The sequence below is a fragment of the Gracilinanus agilis genome, chromosome 3 (assembly GCF_016433145.1).
Source record: "Gracilinanus agilis isolate LMUSP501 chromosome 3, AgileGrace, whole genome shotgun sequence".
Taxonomy (NCBI): Eukaryota; Metazoa; Chordata; class Mammalia; order Didelphimorphia; family Didelphidae; genus Gracilinanus; species Gracilinanus agilis.
The window spans coordinates 656238321-656253841 of record NC_058132.1 but is presented as its reverse complement, the minus strand read 5'-3'; the positions used below and the strand labels follow the sequence as shown (position 1 = coordinate 656253841).

Here is a 15521-nt window from a genome sequence, read left to right as displayed (position 1 = left end):
AAATTGGAGATGCAAATGTAATTCTCAAATAGCAGAACCAAAAGGGACTTGAGAAGCCACCCAGTCCAACCTGTATCTGAACAGGGCTTTCCTGTTGAAAACATTCCAAACAATCTAGCCTCTGCTTAAAGACTTCCAAGGTAGTGGAATCTACAACCTAGAATAAGGCAAAGAGAACTAAACTGCATTAAGTAAAAAGAATCACCTGTGTCATAGGCTGGTTGCCAGGATCGAATGAGATACATCTGAAGAGCTTCTAGAACTAAATGTGAGCTCTCATTTTTACCTCCTGAGGCAGCCCAAGTTTCCCTTCACGTTCAACCTAAGCAGGCCTTCTTGCAACTTCCATCCATTGCTCCTAATCTGAGGTCAAGAAGAACAATTCTGAAGGTCCCTCTTCTGAATGATCGGCTTGAAAAACAATGATCCTGTCACCCTAATCTTACCTATTCCAAGCCAAATTTTCTTTTTTTTTTTTTAAAAACAAATCCCCAGGTGACATGATCCTCTCCAGGCCCTCCATTCCTGTTTATCAGTGACAGATTCAGGAATCAAAAGGATCCTGACAAGAGAAAAAGTGAGCTGAATTTCCAGCTTGTCAATGTCTTTCATAAAAAGTGGTGTCCAGAGTGAAGAAAAATATCAAGTCATATAACAAGCACAGAGTTGGACCTGACTGAAATGATTGGACAACACCAATGTAAAACAAAAGTGTTCCATATGTAATCTAAGGGGAGAGAATACAGTGACTCCTATCACTTCCCTAGTCATGAAGCCCAAGACTGCATTAGCTTTTTTGGATGCCATATCACAGGCTTTACTAGGATTTGAACTTAAAAAGTCCATGAAAACCCAAAGGCCTTTTGCAAATGAATTGTTCTCCATGCTTCTTCAATCTTGGGCTTAAGAAGGTGCTACTTTATGTCTATTAAATCTTATTGGAATCCTAACAATGTTTGTTCTAGCATATTGAGATTTTTTGTCCCCTAAATCTGTCATCGAACATATTAGTTATCTCTCCTAGCTTTGTTCCATCCACAAATTTGATAAGCACATGACATATTTGTCTTTAAGTTATGAATAAGTTAATTTGGCCAAGCCTAGGTCACTAGTTGGCTGCTCTGCCACCACTAAAAGAAATTTCTGTTGATACAGCCATTCTCTTAGTTTTTAACTCACCTTAATGTAGTCATTTACCCTATAGCATGAGAGATTTTGTCAAGTGGTTTACTAAAATATAGGGAATGATTTCAATATCAGTCCTCTCTGATCTACCAATTTAGTAACCCTTTGAAGACCAAAAAAAAAAAAAATATGGTTAGGCAGGCATCAATTTTTCCACATAGGTTTTTGGTGCTTCTTTTCCTAGATAATTGCTCACCATTATTTTTATCATATTTTAGAATTTTCTTGGGAACTAGATTTGTTGACTTTTTGTGGGGATATGGGTCGTTGCCCCTTTCTGGTCTTGCACTATACTATGCCTATTCTCTATGGTCTTCTCCAAACTCCCTGACATGAATAGAATCATCTCCTTGATTTTTCTGAAATCCCATTTGCTTTTCTTTCTGGGATCAAGTAGCTGTATGAATGGAAAGAAGTGGATGAGTATGAAATGCTGGGGAGGAGGCAGACCTGATTTGTTAATAAATGACATGGCACCAGGGTAAGTGACTGGCCTGGTGGGGCCAGCAATGGTGATGCCCCTTGCCCCTAGAGATGGACACGCAGGTCAGAGGCCTGGCTTTGGGGGTTTGATGTGGGAGTCCTACACAGGGACTGCTGCATTGAACCTGTCTGGGTCGACTGTGCCCAATTGGTGCCAGCGCAGAGACCACAGGGAGGCTTCCGAAGCGTGAGTCGCTTTGGACTGTCGCGAGGGGAATGGGCTAAGTGAAGGGGGTCAGCAGTGGAATCGCTCTCTCTGCCTAAGAAGTCCACGAGAGGCACCAGGCCCCCAAGTCTCGCTCCTTCTTGCGAGGGGATATGCTCCTTAGGAGAGATCGAGAGCAAAGAGCCCAGGACCCAGGGCCCAGGGCCTAGGTTGAGCCGCAGACTTTCAGGGAGGGACCCTAGGGCGTTCAGACTAGCGTAAGGGCGTGATTAGTCCCTCCGGGTCAAGGCAGTTGGGCAGGGACTACTTTGCACGGTGCGTGGTGACGTCACCGGCGGAGGCGTCAGCAGGGCGTGACGCTTCCCGGCACCTGGCAGCGGCGGGAGGAGCCGAGCAGCCGCCGAGGACTCTGGTTATTCTCGCCGCGGGTTCCGGCTGCGTTGGGCGTGCGCGGAGCTCGCAGCGACGATGGCGTCCGGGCCTCACCCTATCCCGGCTGCGGCCTCGGCCTCAGCCTCTTCGGCCTCCTCCTCGGCGGCCTCTGCCCCTGCCTCCTCCTCCTCCTCGGCCCCCGCGGCGACGGCGGCTTCGGTCTCGGCCACAGCAGCCCCGGCCTCCGGCGGTCCCGCAGCCGGGATCCTTATCGGCGACCGGCTCTACTCGGAGGTGTCGCTGACCATCGACCATTCGCTGATCCCGGAGGAGCGGCTGTCGCCTACGCCGTCCATGCAGGACGGCCTCGACCTGCCCAGTGAGACGGACCTGCGCATCCTGGGCTGCGAGCTCATCCAGGCCGCCGGCATCCTGCTCCGGCTGCCGCAGGTAGGGGCTCACTGGAGGCCGGGAAAGAGGGGGACTCCACGGTGGGGCTCGAGTGGGGAGGGTGGGGGAGGGGCGCCCGGCTCGGGCCGCACAAAATGGCGGCGGCGCCGGGCCAGGCTCGTGGCTGACCCCGCGCTTCCGGTCTCTTCGGCTTCAGGTGGCGATGGCGACGGGGCAGGTGCTGTTCCACCGCTTCTTCTACTCCAAGTCCTTCGTCAAACACAGCTTTGAGGTGAGGCCGCCCCGCCCCCACCCCAGTTACTTTCACTTCCGCCTGGAGTTATACCGGCTAGGGGAGGGGGGGTGGCTGTGGCTCCGAGATAGCTGCCAAGGTCATCCAGGTGCCAGCCAGAGTGCCGGGAGGGGCGCCTGCAGGGACCTCTACATCCCTGAACTCAGAGCGGCGCGCCCCCCCCCCCGCCCCCCTCGTTTTAGCTTAGCCCAGGGGTTGGTCTCCTTTTTGGGTTGTGGATGCCTGGATCCGGCTGAAAGAGGGCCGCGACTCCCTTCTCGAAATGATTTTAGTCGTGCCGAATAAAGCGAACTCGCCAAGGAAAGCAAAGCTTGGGACAAACAAGCCGTTACTTTTTTCCCCATCCAAGTTTGGGGATACTTAACCCACGCACCCCTTTTCTGAACCCCAAGTTAGCAACCCTGGCCGAGCGCCGCTACTTTGTTTCCACCCATGGTGGGCGGCCAACCTTAACTTTCTGAAATCGAAGCACTGGTCAGGGGCAAAGTCAGCCGGTTTTGGTTACTTTTTTTTATCTTCTCGTAACTTAGTATATCCGTCTGATCTTGTTGTGGAATGGGTTTTTTTCAGATTGTTGCCATGGCTTGTATCAATCTCGCTTCCAAAATTGAAGAAGCCCCTCGTAGAATAAGAGATGTGATAAATGTTTTTCACCATTTACGGCAGTTAAGAGGAAAAAGGTAAGATCGACATTTTTGAAAATTTAACATCTGTACTGTGTGCCCGTGTCATCAGGTTTAATGAAAACAACCCCCCAAACTCCATTTCCCATTAAGGATAAAATGATCTGACAGAGGGAAGCCAAAAAGCAGCTCAGGGAGTAAAAGTTCACATGGGTGCTTAACCATAATGTGGTGCTTAAAATTAATTTGGAGAAACTAATAAAAAAGCAGTTCCTCATGGGTGCCAAGTTTGTGGAGGTAGATCGCTTCCAGCTGACTCCATTATTGGGGGCCAGCTATGGCTTCAAGAAGGGAAAGGGCCGATCTCTGCTTAGACGTGATGCAGCAGCAGCACATCCTGTTCACTTGTTTTGACTACCAAGTTGGAAGTGTAAACAATGTAGCCAAGTTAATTTTGCAGCAAAGTTCTTTGTGTAGTTTCCCTCGTATCTCCCTGAAGTCTAGTTAATTCTTTATCGATTGAGGTTGGCTTTTGTTAGAATACTTCTCACCATTCAACCAAGATATATCGCATAATACCGGATCTGAAAGGACTGCAGGATGATAAAGGTTGAAGTTGAAGTCAAAGGGATTAAACAGGTATTTTGTTCTGGTTAGATACAGTCTCAGGAGTGGGTTAGAAAAAAATAACAATAAGAAGTTTGGGTTGAATTAGTGAGACTTGGGAATTGGACCTAACAAGACAAAGTGCAGAGAATGAAACTAAAGGGTTTACCGAGTTTGCACAGTTGTCTCTTTTTTATGTGCTTATGCAAGGAAAAGTACTTTATAAAGTCTTTGTTTCAGGGCTCTCTTCATTTGTAGATGAATTTAGTATCCCCTGCAGAAGGATGCTCTTGGCTTAGTTTAGATCTTAAGCTTCATTCTTATGGAATGCTGATAATTGGTAGACAAACTTGTTATTGGTTTGAAAGGAAGTGACAAAAGGAGAGTAATACTAGGTCATTTATATTTTATTTGCCTGGGGATTGGGAGCTAGTTCCTGAATCAGTTCCCCTTAGACTTGACTAAATCCAGAAGCTGGCAATGATGGGGCTCTTCTGAGTTCAACACAGAAATTTGGGAAGCTCCCCTATATGAGTAGTGCAGTTTAATAATAAATTATCGGGAATATTGCTACACATTTTTTTCTCTCTATTCTCCCTCCCTCCCCCATCCTTTCCCCCCCACATCCTACCATAACCAGTGAAAGAAAGCTTTTAGGGAAAGGCATTTTTGAACTTCTAATATCTGAAAATTGAATTTTCCAAATTAATGCTGTTTTATTCTGTCATTAAAATGTAACCAGTTGTACAGCTGTATAGTGTGAATTTTTTCTCTTTTAGTTCTGTGCCTTTTAAACTTTTTCCAAATCAAAACAATTTATAACTTGCCTGAACTAATTTAGCTGTTCAATGGAAGTAGTTTACTTATATTCTTTGAACTATTACTATTAAGCCAGTTTTGTAATCACATTGAAATTAATGAATGCTCTTTTCCTAGAAAATCTTTTGTTAGACTTAATTGGTATTTTAAAAAAAACTTAGGTCAAATTTGATATATCTGTACTAGATAGAAATGAGATATATCAGACTTATTCTCCACCTCATTGTCATTGGTGCATGTTATTGGTATGGCTGGGAAAAAAAACAGCAATGCTTTCTTTTATCACTGAAACACTTAATTCATTTAAGGTGAAATTACTTTCCTCCATGCAATCTGACATGTGAGTTTGCATGAAATTTGAAATAAATATTAATCACCCAGAAGCCTTTTTTTTTTAAGCAAGCAGGATGTAAAAGTTTCTATGCATTTTTACAAGTTTACAAGCATGTAACTTGTATGTGTTATTAACTTCAACTCTTTTTTCCCTTGCAACCGACTATACAGCGACCAGCTACATTTACCAAAGCCTGGGTGATGTGGAGTGGTACATAGAGATGAAGCTGTCGTCATGGCAACAGTGAGTGAAGTATCGAAAATCCCCAAGGAGAAGCCAGTGCTCTGAGAATAGGTCACTGGAATCGGGGACTAACAAACAGGTTGGCCACTGGTGAACCATTTGGAAAAACTCCTGTTTCTTGTTAAAAGCTTTTGTCTTTGCTGTCCAAGTTGTTAGTACTGTAGGTTTGTTTTTGTTATTTAATTGAGGGGGGAGACTCACAGCTTTTTAGGTCATTAGAACATAATCTATTTCAGTAAAATCATACAAAATACATACTTACTTGATTTTCCAAGGCTTGGCTTATGCGGTACATCTGTGAAGTATTTCCTGATTCCACATCTTCACCTCTTGAGTTGAGTGTTTTTTCCCTTAATTTTCCTGGTAGTCTGTTTATTTTTTATCCAGGTTATCTGCTCAACCCAACTACGCCATTGCCACCAGTTGGACAGATTCTGCCCCTTGAGGGCAAGAACTAAATAAAGTTTGGTTGGTTTTCATAACCAAGCCCCTTGAACACATCAGGCAGTAAGAACTGTAGACTTGGTTTATAACATGTTTCTAAAAAGGGACCTCTGCCTTAGAGTGGCTTTGGTGTCATGTAATGAACCCTGGATTTTGACACAGAAAACTTAAATTCTCATTTGTAATCAGGCGTAGTACTCGATATATATTTATTATCCCGCTGTGGTGTTTGTGAGGAAAGCTGGCTTTGTCTAATTCTTTCTAAATAGTGCTTTCGTAGTCCTAATTATGAACTCCCATCCTCCAGAACACAGCTAAATAAATCCTCTTGGACCCACCAGGATGGAGCTTTAGACCGCTAATGCTGAATCTCTGCCTGTCTTTAAAGATCATAATACTTGATGACCTTCAAGTAGATTGCCTTTAAAGTTTAAGAGGAAGAATTTGCTTCAGTGTCAGCAGCCTGTTCACAAATAGAAATTCAAGCTTTTGTGTTCTTTGAAGGTTATAGTGTGGGCGTGGGGCTAAACTGCCCATCTGAGGGTGAACCTCGGGAAATGAGCAGATTCCTATGGGAGGAGTTAACTAAGTAAACCCAGCTAATACCCTGGAATGACTGAAAAGATTAGGAAGAGTAGATTTTTTAGGAAGAGACTTTAGAGCTCATTGGGTAGAGGCTCCCCCCTCAGTGAATCCCTTATGACTTCCTTGTGGCCCCTCCGATCTCAGCTTGTCTCTTCATTCACTGGGAACTTGCTCTGGAGAGCCTTCTATCATTGGACAAGTCTTCATCTTTGGGAAAAGAAAAGTTCATCCTTTCTACCCATTGATTCTAATTTGGTACCAATCTCACACTTAGCATTTTGGTAGCCAGCAGTGTGAGAAATTAAATGGTCCATAATCTTACTCTTAAATGTCCCCTTTTATAACCTTGCACACATAGTAGTGAGCTTTTATTTAATGAATAAACTGGAAGAATGATACTGTTTTTCACACACCGAGAAGTTTCTTCCTTGATTTGCATATTATTGTGTGCTAGTTGGAACTAAAAGAGAAAATGAGAAAGGATAGGCAAAGATTACAGGAAAATCTACTCCCTGGAGTCTTTGTTTAATAATGTAAATAATTCAAAAAATAAAACTGGAAGGCTAATACTATATGCTCCTTTATGGACCACTTTGAGATATAAATTGTTTGAAATACCTGAAAATAGGCTTTCTTGTATATGTTTAATAGGTTGCTTCCTGCCTCTTATGTATCAACTTTAGAAGAAACGGCAGGAAAAAAAATAAAAAGTATTTCTCAAGTTTCTGGATATTTGACTATTAAACATCTGTGTTATCAGTTAGTCTTAAGTTTATGTGAATTAACAGGAAGGTCTTTTCTGCTTTGGACAAAATGCAGTAGGAGAAGCCTGCCGTGCCTCCCCCTCCCCCCAGAATTTTTACTGGCTCATGGGGAGATGTTGATTATTAATTAATTAATGTTATAAAGTGCTGATGGTCACGAGTAGACAACAGCAAAGAATAGCAATATTGTTCCTATTTCTCTAAGATGTCTGTATAGTTTTTCTGTGTGCCTTCCGGACGGGCCTCTTTCTAAGTTTGCTAAAGCCTCGTGCTGGGTAGACTTGAGCACTTTGTAACTCCTTAAGCCGTAAAACTCCAGAAACAAAGCCTGGATACTCTCAATCGAACCAGAACCGGGGAATTGTGAATTTGGACCCCTTTGCTGGAAAAGAGGAAGGATTAAAAGGAAACTGCATTGCTGGGGGCTGAGGCTGATGGTAGGCAAACCGGGTCCTTCCTTTTGACCTACCTAAGGGGGCCCTGCTGGGCGTTAAGGGGTGCCACAGCGATGTCGAGCCACTGAGCAGTTAGCAGTAAGATGAGCCCCGATTCCTGCCCCTGCACTGACCCAGCCCTCGGGCGCAGCAACAACTCGCTATTAAGTAACAGCGGCCTGTGGGGCGCTGCTGAAATTCACGCGTGTCGGTTACGTGCTCGCCGCCCGCCCGTGTGCAGAGGGACGAGGAAGCTGTCAGGAGGGCCCCTCCGAGCAGAAACCTGGTGTTCTCTGGGGCCCAGTTGTTTTAAGTTGCATAAGAACTGCCCCTCAGCCTGAAGAGCCTGAAAACCTTTTACCACGTGGCTGCCCGGCCCCCGGCGAGGTTGTGCTGCTTAGCTTCTTTAGAGAAATGACTTCATTTTCTTGCCTACCTGCATGTGTGGGAGCTTTCCCGGCTGTGACCCAGATGCCCATGGCACACTGAAGTCATCACCAAATCTCATTTTCAGTATAGAGGCTGGAGAGGACCTGGACAGAGTGAAAAGCTTTTCAGTAGTATTAAAATAAGAGAGAGTCTGTATGTGTACTATATATATCACCAGCTCCTCAGATTTGGTCAACTTAGCACTTAGTGAAATTTTCCTCTTATTTAAAATCCAACCAACATAACCCTTGTGACCTTGGCCAGATTCCTTTCCTAGGCGGGCCTGAGTTTCCTGACCTCAGTGTTTCCCCATGTTCCTCCCCATTAGAATGGGGCCACTGCTGGGTGTGGTTGGAAGGAGGCTGGATTTAGAGACTCATTTGTCCTGACCTGGGGCCTCCCTGCCCTCATTTAGAAAAGGAGGGCTGGATTAGCTCACCTCAAACCAAGTTCTCATCCACTTATAAATCTGTGATCCTGTTGGATAGATGGGTAATAAGCGGGGGTCATTTTTAAGCACACCATCCATAGACCCCTTTCCTTCCCCGCTTTTCCATATGAATCTGGGAGGGAGACAACAGATGGTCCATTGGCTTGTGTGTGATTCAGGTATTGTAACAGAAAAGTTCACACATCCAGTCCACTGTGTTCTTGACCACAAAATGGCTTATTAGCCACATGAAGACAATTTTTGTCTTTAAATCTGCTAAAAATAGGTATTTTGGACCTGATCTTTTTGATGTCCGTACCTGTAGTGAAAGGCAGCTTTTAAGGAAAGAACCTGGTAGGCTTTGCTGTGATTATTTGGCTTTTCTTTTTCAACAACAAAATAAGAAATCCGAAAACTAAATGTGGTTCTTGTCACATGATGGCAAACATGCTTATATTTTAATTGTGAGAATCATTTGCCTGATATGGGGGAATGAGAGTTTCTTCCCTTTGCATGTTCTGTCAGTGGCTTAAGTAAAGCAGAGGAATTGTGGCACAATGTAGATTTAAAGATAATATTCAGATAAATATGAAAAGCTTTTCATTAAAATTCAGGCCTTTATATTGTCTGCAGAAGTTATTAAAGCATCTGTATTCCCGAAATAGAGTGAACTCCTTGAATATGTGATGATGGGGGGAAAAGTGCTTCACTTGAGCACTGCTCTGGGGTTCTGACTTTAGAAAGCAAGTGTGTAAATAGGAAGTGGCCTCATGGCTTTTCTCCAAACACTTGAATCACTGGCCTTTCTACATCTTCCTTTACCCAATATGGAGGCCTTTGTTCTCTAAGAGCTACTCTCATTTCTGTTCATTTTACACCAAGTAGCATATGCTGTATTGCATGTTTATGGAAACTCGGGTCAGTTTAATAAGTTTGCTTCTTGGCTCGAGTTTGGTGAATTCCTTAACAAATGCTCTCCGATCGTAGTCGTGTCCCCTTGGCTTTTCAGATTCTTGTTAGCTTTTGCAATGGAGGGGCCTTTGGAAAGATTTGGGTTAATTAAATAGATGAACAAGTAATGCAGCCCTACCTACATTAGGCTTTCTGAGGCCACTTAAATGCTTGGGCTAATTGCTAACGTGATGACCGTTAATCTTTAGCTGATCTTCATTCTGCATTAAGATGAGCCATAGTAGGTGAGCCTAGAATTGAGACAAATATTAATTTGTGCTTTGCCATTTTACAAAGCATACTGCTGATTGTGGGTATTCCTTTTATCTTTAAAGGTAAATCCTTTGTGTTAAAACTTGAAAATAACTTCCTGTACTTTGTAGGGAAGCTTATGAAAGCCTTTTCAGAAATAATTTGCCACAAATGTTTTTAAGCTTTTATGTCTGCGATGTTTATCTGAGAAGAATGACGTCATTACATTTGCCATTGAAAAGCGTGATCATTTTTGTTTAGAATCCTGCAGCCAGGAGGATGCATTTGTTAACTGGATATTAAGACTTTTCACATTAGCAGGCATTCTTAGAACACAAAGGAGTAAGTGACTTCAGCAAAGTTCCTTTTGGAATGAATGTCAAATCATTCTGTGTGTTTGATTAGCCTAACTTGGACAGCACAAGATCAATGCTTTAACTTGTTTGCAGGAGTTTAAAAAGCTGGTTTCTGTTGCCAATAGTTGGTTGGAAGGGAAAATGGAGATGCCACGAATAAACTTGTTTGGATGTGCAAAACAGTTGTGATTTTATTTCTTACAAACTAGGACGCCAAGCCCCCTGATCCTTGATCAGAACTACATAAACACCAAAAATCAAGTAATCAAGGCAGAGAGAAGGGTATTGAAGGAGTTGGGATTTTGTGTTCATGTCAAGCACCCGCACAAGGTGAGTTCCAGGCGTCCATCAAATGAGTTTGGGGATCCGTTTAATAATAAATAGGCTTGTGTAGCTGCTCTTTAGATGTTGCGACTTCTTTATCAAACTGGATGGTTGATCACGGCTCTGCGCTTTTAGAAATACTGGTGATGCCCGCTGACTAACGTGCCTTCAGTACATTTTCATAGATTAAATTAGGATACTGTCTACAGACAGTTTTTGAAATTGTTAGGTGGTGTTTGGGGCCCGGAGTCAGTAAGACCTGAGTTCAAATTTGCCCACAGATACTTATTAGCTGTATGACCTTGGGCAAGTCATTTAATCCCATTTAAATGTGAGTTGGAGAAGGAAATGGCAAACCACTCCAGTGTCTTTGCCAAGAAAAACCCAAATTGGGGGGTGGGGGTGGAGGATGGAAGAGTCAGACACAACTGAGAAAAAAAAAAAGTTATTCCCGTTTACTTGGCAAATGAAGATGAACTAATTAGTTTTAACATCTTTGAACTTGGCCTTAAGATTTTAGTTTACCAAGTTATGCACACCTGTTACATTTGCCTGAATTAACTGATTGGGTAATTATTCTGTGTTTCTTCCTTTCCCCTTAGATCATTGTTATGTATTTACAAGTCTTAGAATGTGAACGGAATCTAACCCTGGTTCAGACAGCCTGGTAAGTTACCCTTTGCACACGCTTTCCTAGCCAGGAAAACAGTAGCAGAAATAACGTAAGTTTTGTTTTCTGTTTTCAAAACAATGAGATGTGTAAGCTACTTTCAAAACAAGCTTTTTTGGGCAAAAAAAGGTAAATAATGCTTATTTCTGCTTACTGTTTTCTTGGTTTGACTAATTACTTTTTATGGAGAACTCAATTTAACTTTGTTCTTTTTTCTACTCTTTAATTAAAGGGTAGTCCATGATGGTAAGTCATAGAACTCTGCCCTCTGCACCTCAGCCCATGACCTCAGGATGGCCTGATTGGCTGCCCTTCTCTCCAGCCAATCCAGTGCAAGCTCTCATCCGAGATTCACTGAAGTGGTCCATATCCATCTGGCAGCATCTTCTAGTTCTGTCGGGGTGTCAAAAGGATTTGTATATTTGTTTCTAGAAGTAACTATTCAACATGCATATGTATTTAATGTATACCTGTTACTATCAAAATGAACAGCTCATTTTTGATAGACTTGTTGTCTAGCCATTATGAAGTACATTGATTTTTATGAGTAGTTTGACTCAATTTGGAACAGTAGTATGTACAGCATGCTAAGACTGCCAAAGGAGCAGCAGTGGGCACCATTTTAGTTTACAACTGTTAGCAGTTGGGCCATTGGATTTCAAATTTGCATTTCAGGCAATATGAAATTTAGAGAATTGTCAGGCCTTCCCTTGTTTTAAGGGGGAGTCTTACTATTGCTTGGAGACACTTTAAGCAACACTTTTGAGATGCTGATTTTCTGCGTGGAGTGCTGGCTTATTTAAAGGTAAAATGAGTACTATTTGGATGAATTGTTATAGTTGTTTCTCTACTGTCCTGTATTCTCAAACTCAATCATGTGCAGGAAATGACTGGCAGTAACAAATCCTTTGCATACGCAAGCAAAATGACTTCATTCCTCATGTCCCGTGCACCCTTTGGCCTTTCAATAAAGAATGCTCTTTTGTATTGGTCTTATTAAATCTACGGGAGGTATGTTTGTTTTCATGTTATGTTTCATGAAATCACATTTCGTGGATCAATTTTCTTAGCTAAAAGTTAAAGATGCCGATTCCACTTTTAAGTTATGACTTGAAATAATTTGCATATTGTATTTTTATAAATATTTTGTATTGGAAGAGTACAGAGTCCAACACTTAATTGAGTAATTGGAATACATGTTCAGTCTGTTTAATTGCTGCGTAAACATTAAAGTTGTATTTGCTTTAATCAATTACCTTTATAAGGTTTGAAGTTAGCTATTAAGCAGCAAACTTTATTTCTTTACTATTTGAGTGAAATATCAATCCAGCAGTCTCTGAAGATTACATATATTCCTACCATTTTCTGTGTTTTTTTTTTTCTTTTAAAAAATGGTGAGATTGTCTTGTGTACAAAAAATAATTACTAAACTTCCTGACCTGCAGTTTGTTGAAAGGGTTTTTTTAAGTTAAGAACATAGTATGAATTGTCTGAAACAAAGTTGTAAAAGCCTTGCTTTTAAGGAAAGAAATGATACTATCACTGAAAAACTTCTCCAAAATCAAGAGCGAATATGGGATAATTTTTTTTTTTTTTATTTTGGGCAGAGAAGGGGAGGCTTTTGTTTTTTTGTGTTTTGTTTCTTTTTGTGTGTGTGTGTGTGTGTTTGTTTTTTAAAGCAGAGGAACAGATCCAAAATGTTTACATTCTTATCTGGAATTTTAAGATAAGAATGTTACATGTTAAACGCTTATAAGACATAAATATAATGAAAGAGAAGGAAAAAGAATAAAGTAGATTGAGTCTCCAACTAATTTTAAACTCCAGAAGAAACATGTGTTCACCCATAAAACTTAGAGTTATAATTTTTTCCAGGAATTACATGAATGACAGCCTTCGAACCAATGTTTTTGTTCGATTTCAACCGGAGACAATAGCATGTGCTTGTATCTACCTTGCAGCCAGAGCACTTCAGGTGAGCATTTGATCCTTGAAAGACTCTTGACACCAGGGAGACCAAAGCATAAAGTCACTGAAAATAGCAAGATTCTGTCTAAACTCCTCCGTTGTCTGTTATTTAGATTGCACTGCCGACTCGTCCTCATTGGTTTCTCCTCTTTGGTACCACAGAAGAAGATATTCAGGATATCTGCATAGAAACTCTGAGGCTTTACACCAGGAAAAAGGTAATCTTTGTAGCCTCCTGCCATGCCACGGCACTGGGTGACAGCAGACTTGGGTCACGGAACACTTAAGAAATACTCGTTTCTGGTTTCTTTCAATAGCCAAACTATGAATTGTTGGAAAAAGAAGTAGAAAAGAGGAAAGTAGCCCTACAGGAAGCTAAATTAAAAGCAAAAGGACTGAATCCGGATGGAACGCCAGCCCTTTCAACGCTGGGCGGTTTTTCTCCAGCTTCCAAACCATGTAAGATTTACCTCCTTTTTTAATGTTAGTTCACATAAGTGGGGGGGGGGAAGTCTTACACGAGCTTTTCTTCTTAAACTCCTTTGCTAATCCTTTGACTATTTGGAACAAGTGTCTGTTTTGTATTTTGGTTTGTGTTTTTAAACAGTCCTGTGGCCGGATTTACTCACTTTTAGGAGCAACTGTTGGCTTTCATTTAAATATAATAGATTTTACATTTGGGCTGTTTTTTTGTTTTTTAAAGCATCCCCCAGAGAAGTCAAACCAGAGGAGAAAACGCCGATCTCTGCCAGCATGAAAACCATCAAAAAAGAACCCGAAGATAGACCGCAGGCTTCCAAAAGCCCTTACAATGGGTGAGTGTTGGGGTCGGGAGGCGCTCGGGGCTGGTGGGGGGCTGGTCCTGGCGGGAGGCGCTCTGACTGCTTTTTCCCCTCTAGTGTGAGGAAGGACAGCAAGAGAAGTAGAAACAGCAGAAGTGCCAGTCGGTCCCGCTCCCGCTCCCGCTCCCGCTCGCGATCTCATACTCCCAGAAGACAGTAAGTCACTATTTCCAGGGCCTGGAGCTGAGCCGGGCTTTGTCTGACTAGACAAGGAAACTGGGGGTGACGGATTAAGGCCTGGGTTTCGGTGGGGGGTTCCTGGAGTTCTCTGTAAGACCCTTCACACAGATTCCTAATTAGTAACTAAGAATTCAAAAACTCATTTGTTGTCCTTTTAGAAAAGTGAATTGTGTCCATTCGGCCGTAATCGGCTCTAACCAGAGGTGACATTGAAAGCTTCCTTGGCTTACCTGGCACAAGCCTAAGCCTGGGGGGGCGTCTGAGCAGCAGTAGCGGGTGGGAAAGGCGACCCTTTGGGGGGCTGCGAGGGCCAAGCTGAACCCGCCTCCCTCTTTGCAGTTACAACAACAGGCGGAGTCGCTCCGGGACGTACAGCTCGAGGTCCAGAAGCCGGTCCCGCAGTCACAGCGAGAGCCCCCGCCGGCACCACAACCACGGCTCGCCCCACCTGAAGGCCAAGCACGCCCGCGAGGACCTGAAGAGCTCCAACAGACACGGGCACAAGAGGAAAAAGTCCCGCTCGCGCTCCCAGAGCAAGTCCCGGGACCACTCGGACGCCGCCAAGAAGCACCGGCACGACCGCAGCCACCACCGCGAGCGGCGGGAGAGGTCGCGGTCCTTCGAGCGCGCACACAAAGGCAAGCACCACGGCGGCAACCGCTCGGGCCACGGGCGGCACCGGCGCTGACGGGCCCCGGCCCGCCCCGCTGTGGTTCTGCCTCTGCATTATGGTGTACGGACGCTTAATTGGAATAGTAGAAGCAAACGGATTAGGATGTGATTTATTCAGAGCCCTCCAGGCTTCTAGAAGCTCGGAGGACGTTTCCTTTTGAAAGAACTATGTTCATTTTTGCACATTAAAATGCCCCAGCAGTATCTCATTGAAAACCATGGTCAAGTTTAATTGTACCTATTAGAGTTGTGTATTGTTTATCACTATAAGAACTGGAGAGTGGTCTTCTGTAAAAACGTACCTTATTTTTATACGGATAAATTGCAGACCTTAGACTATTTAAGTGGTTCTTTGTTAAATGATGGTGGAGACTTTCTTACACTGGTTTGTCTGCATGTGTAAAGATTTTTACAAGGAAATAAAAATATAAATCTTGGGTTTTTTTAAAACTGCCTCTTCAAATACCTTATTTAAATAAATTATTAAACTGAAATTTGAACATGAAATAGTTAAGTATGGACTGATTTCTAATGAACAGACTTTTGTCTCTGGCCTGGCGAAAGTGGCCCGGAGGGTTTTTTCAATCCTGTCCTAAGAAGAGCAGGAGGGGCTGGGGGCGAGTGGCTCACCCGGCCGGTGTCCAAGGTGGACCCGGACCCGGGACCCCTGTGCTGCGGAGGGAGAC

At 43.2% G+C, this 15521-nt stretch overlaps 1 protein-coding gene across 2 annotated transcripts; it reads left to right on the top strand.

The window, feature by feature from the left end:
- Positions 1–2264: 2264 nt before the first annotated feature.
- CCNL1 (cyclin L1) lies at positions 2265–15285 on the top strand. Of its 2 annotated transcripts, XM_044670913.1 has the most exons (11): positions 2265–2656; positions 2814–2888; positions 3480–3589; positions 10389–10509; positions 11106–11170; positions 13049–13148; positions 13255–13359; positions 13459–13600; positions 13845–13956; positions 14041–14139; positions 14503–15285. In XM_044670913.1, exons 1-11 carry the CDS (start codon positions 2303–2305, stop codon positions 14849–14851), a joined length of 1632 nt encoding a protein of 543 aa, XP_044526848.1. In that variant the 5' UTR covers positions 2265–2302; the 3' UTR covers positions 14852–15285. The 2 variants fall into 2 exon arrangements, with proteins under 2 accessions (XP_044526848.1, XP_044526849.1); XM_044670914.1 differs by lacking the exons at positions 13255–13359; positions 13459–13600; positions 13845–13956; positions 14041–14139; positions 14503–15285 and adding an exon at positions 11406–11419 and having other exon boundaries at positions 13049–13075.
- The last annotated feature ends 236 nt before the right edge of the window (positions 15286–15521 follow it).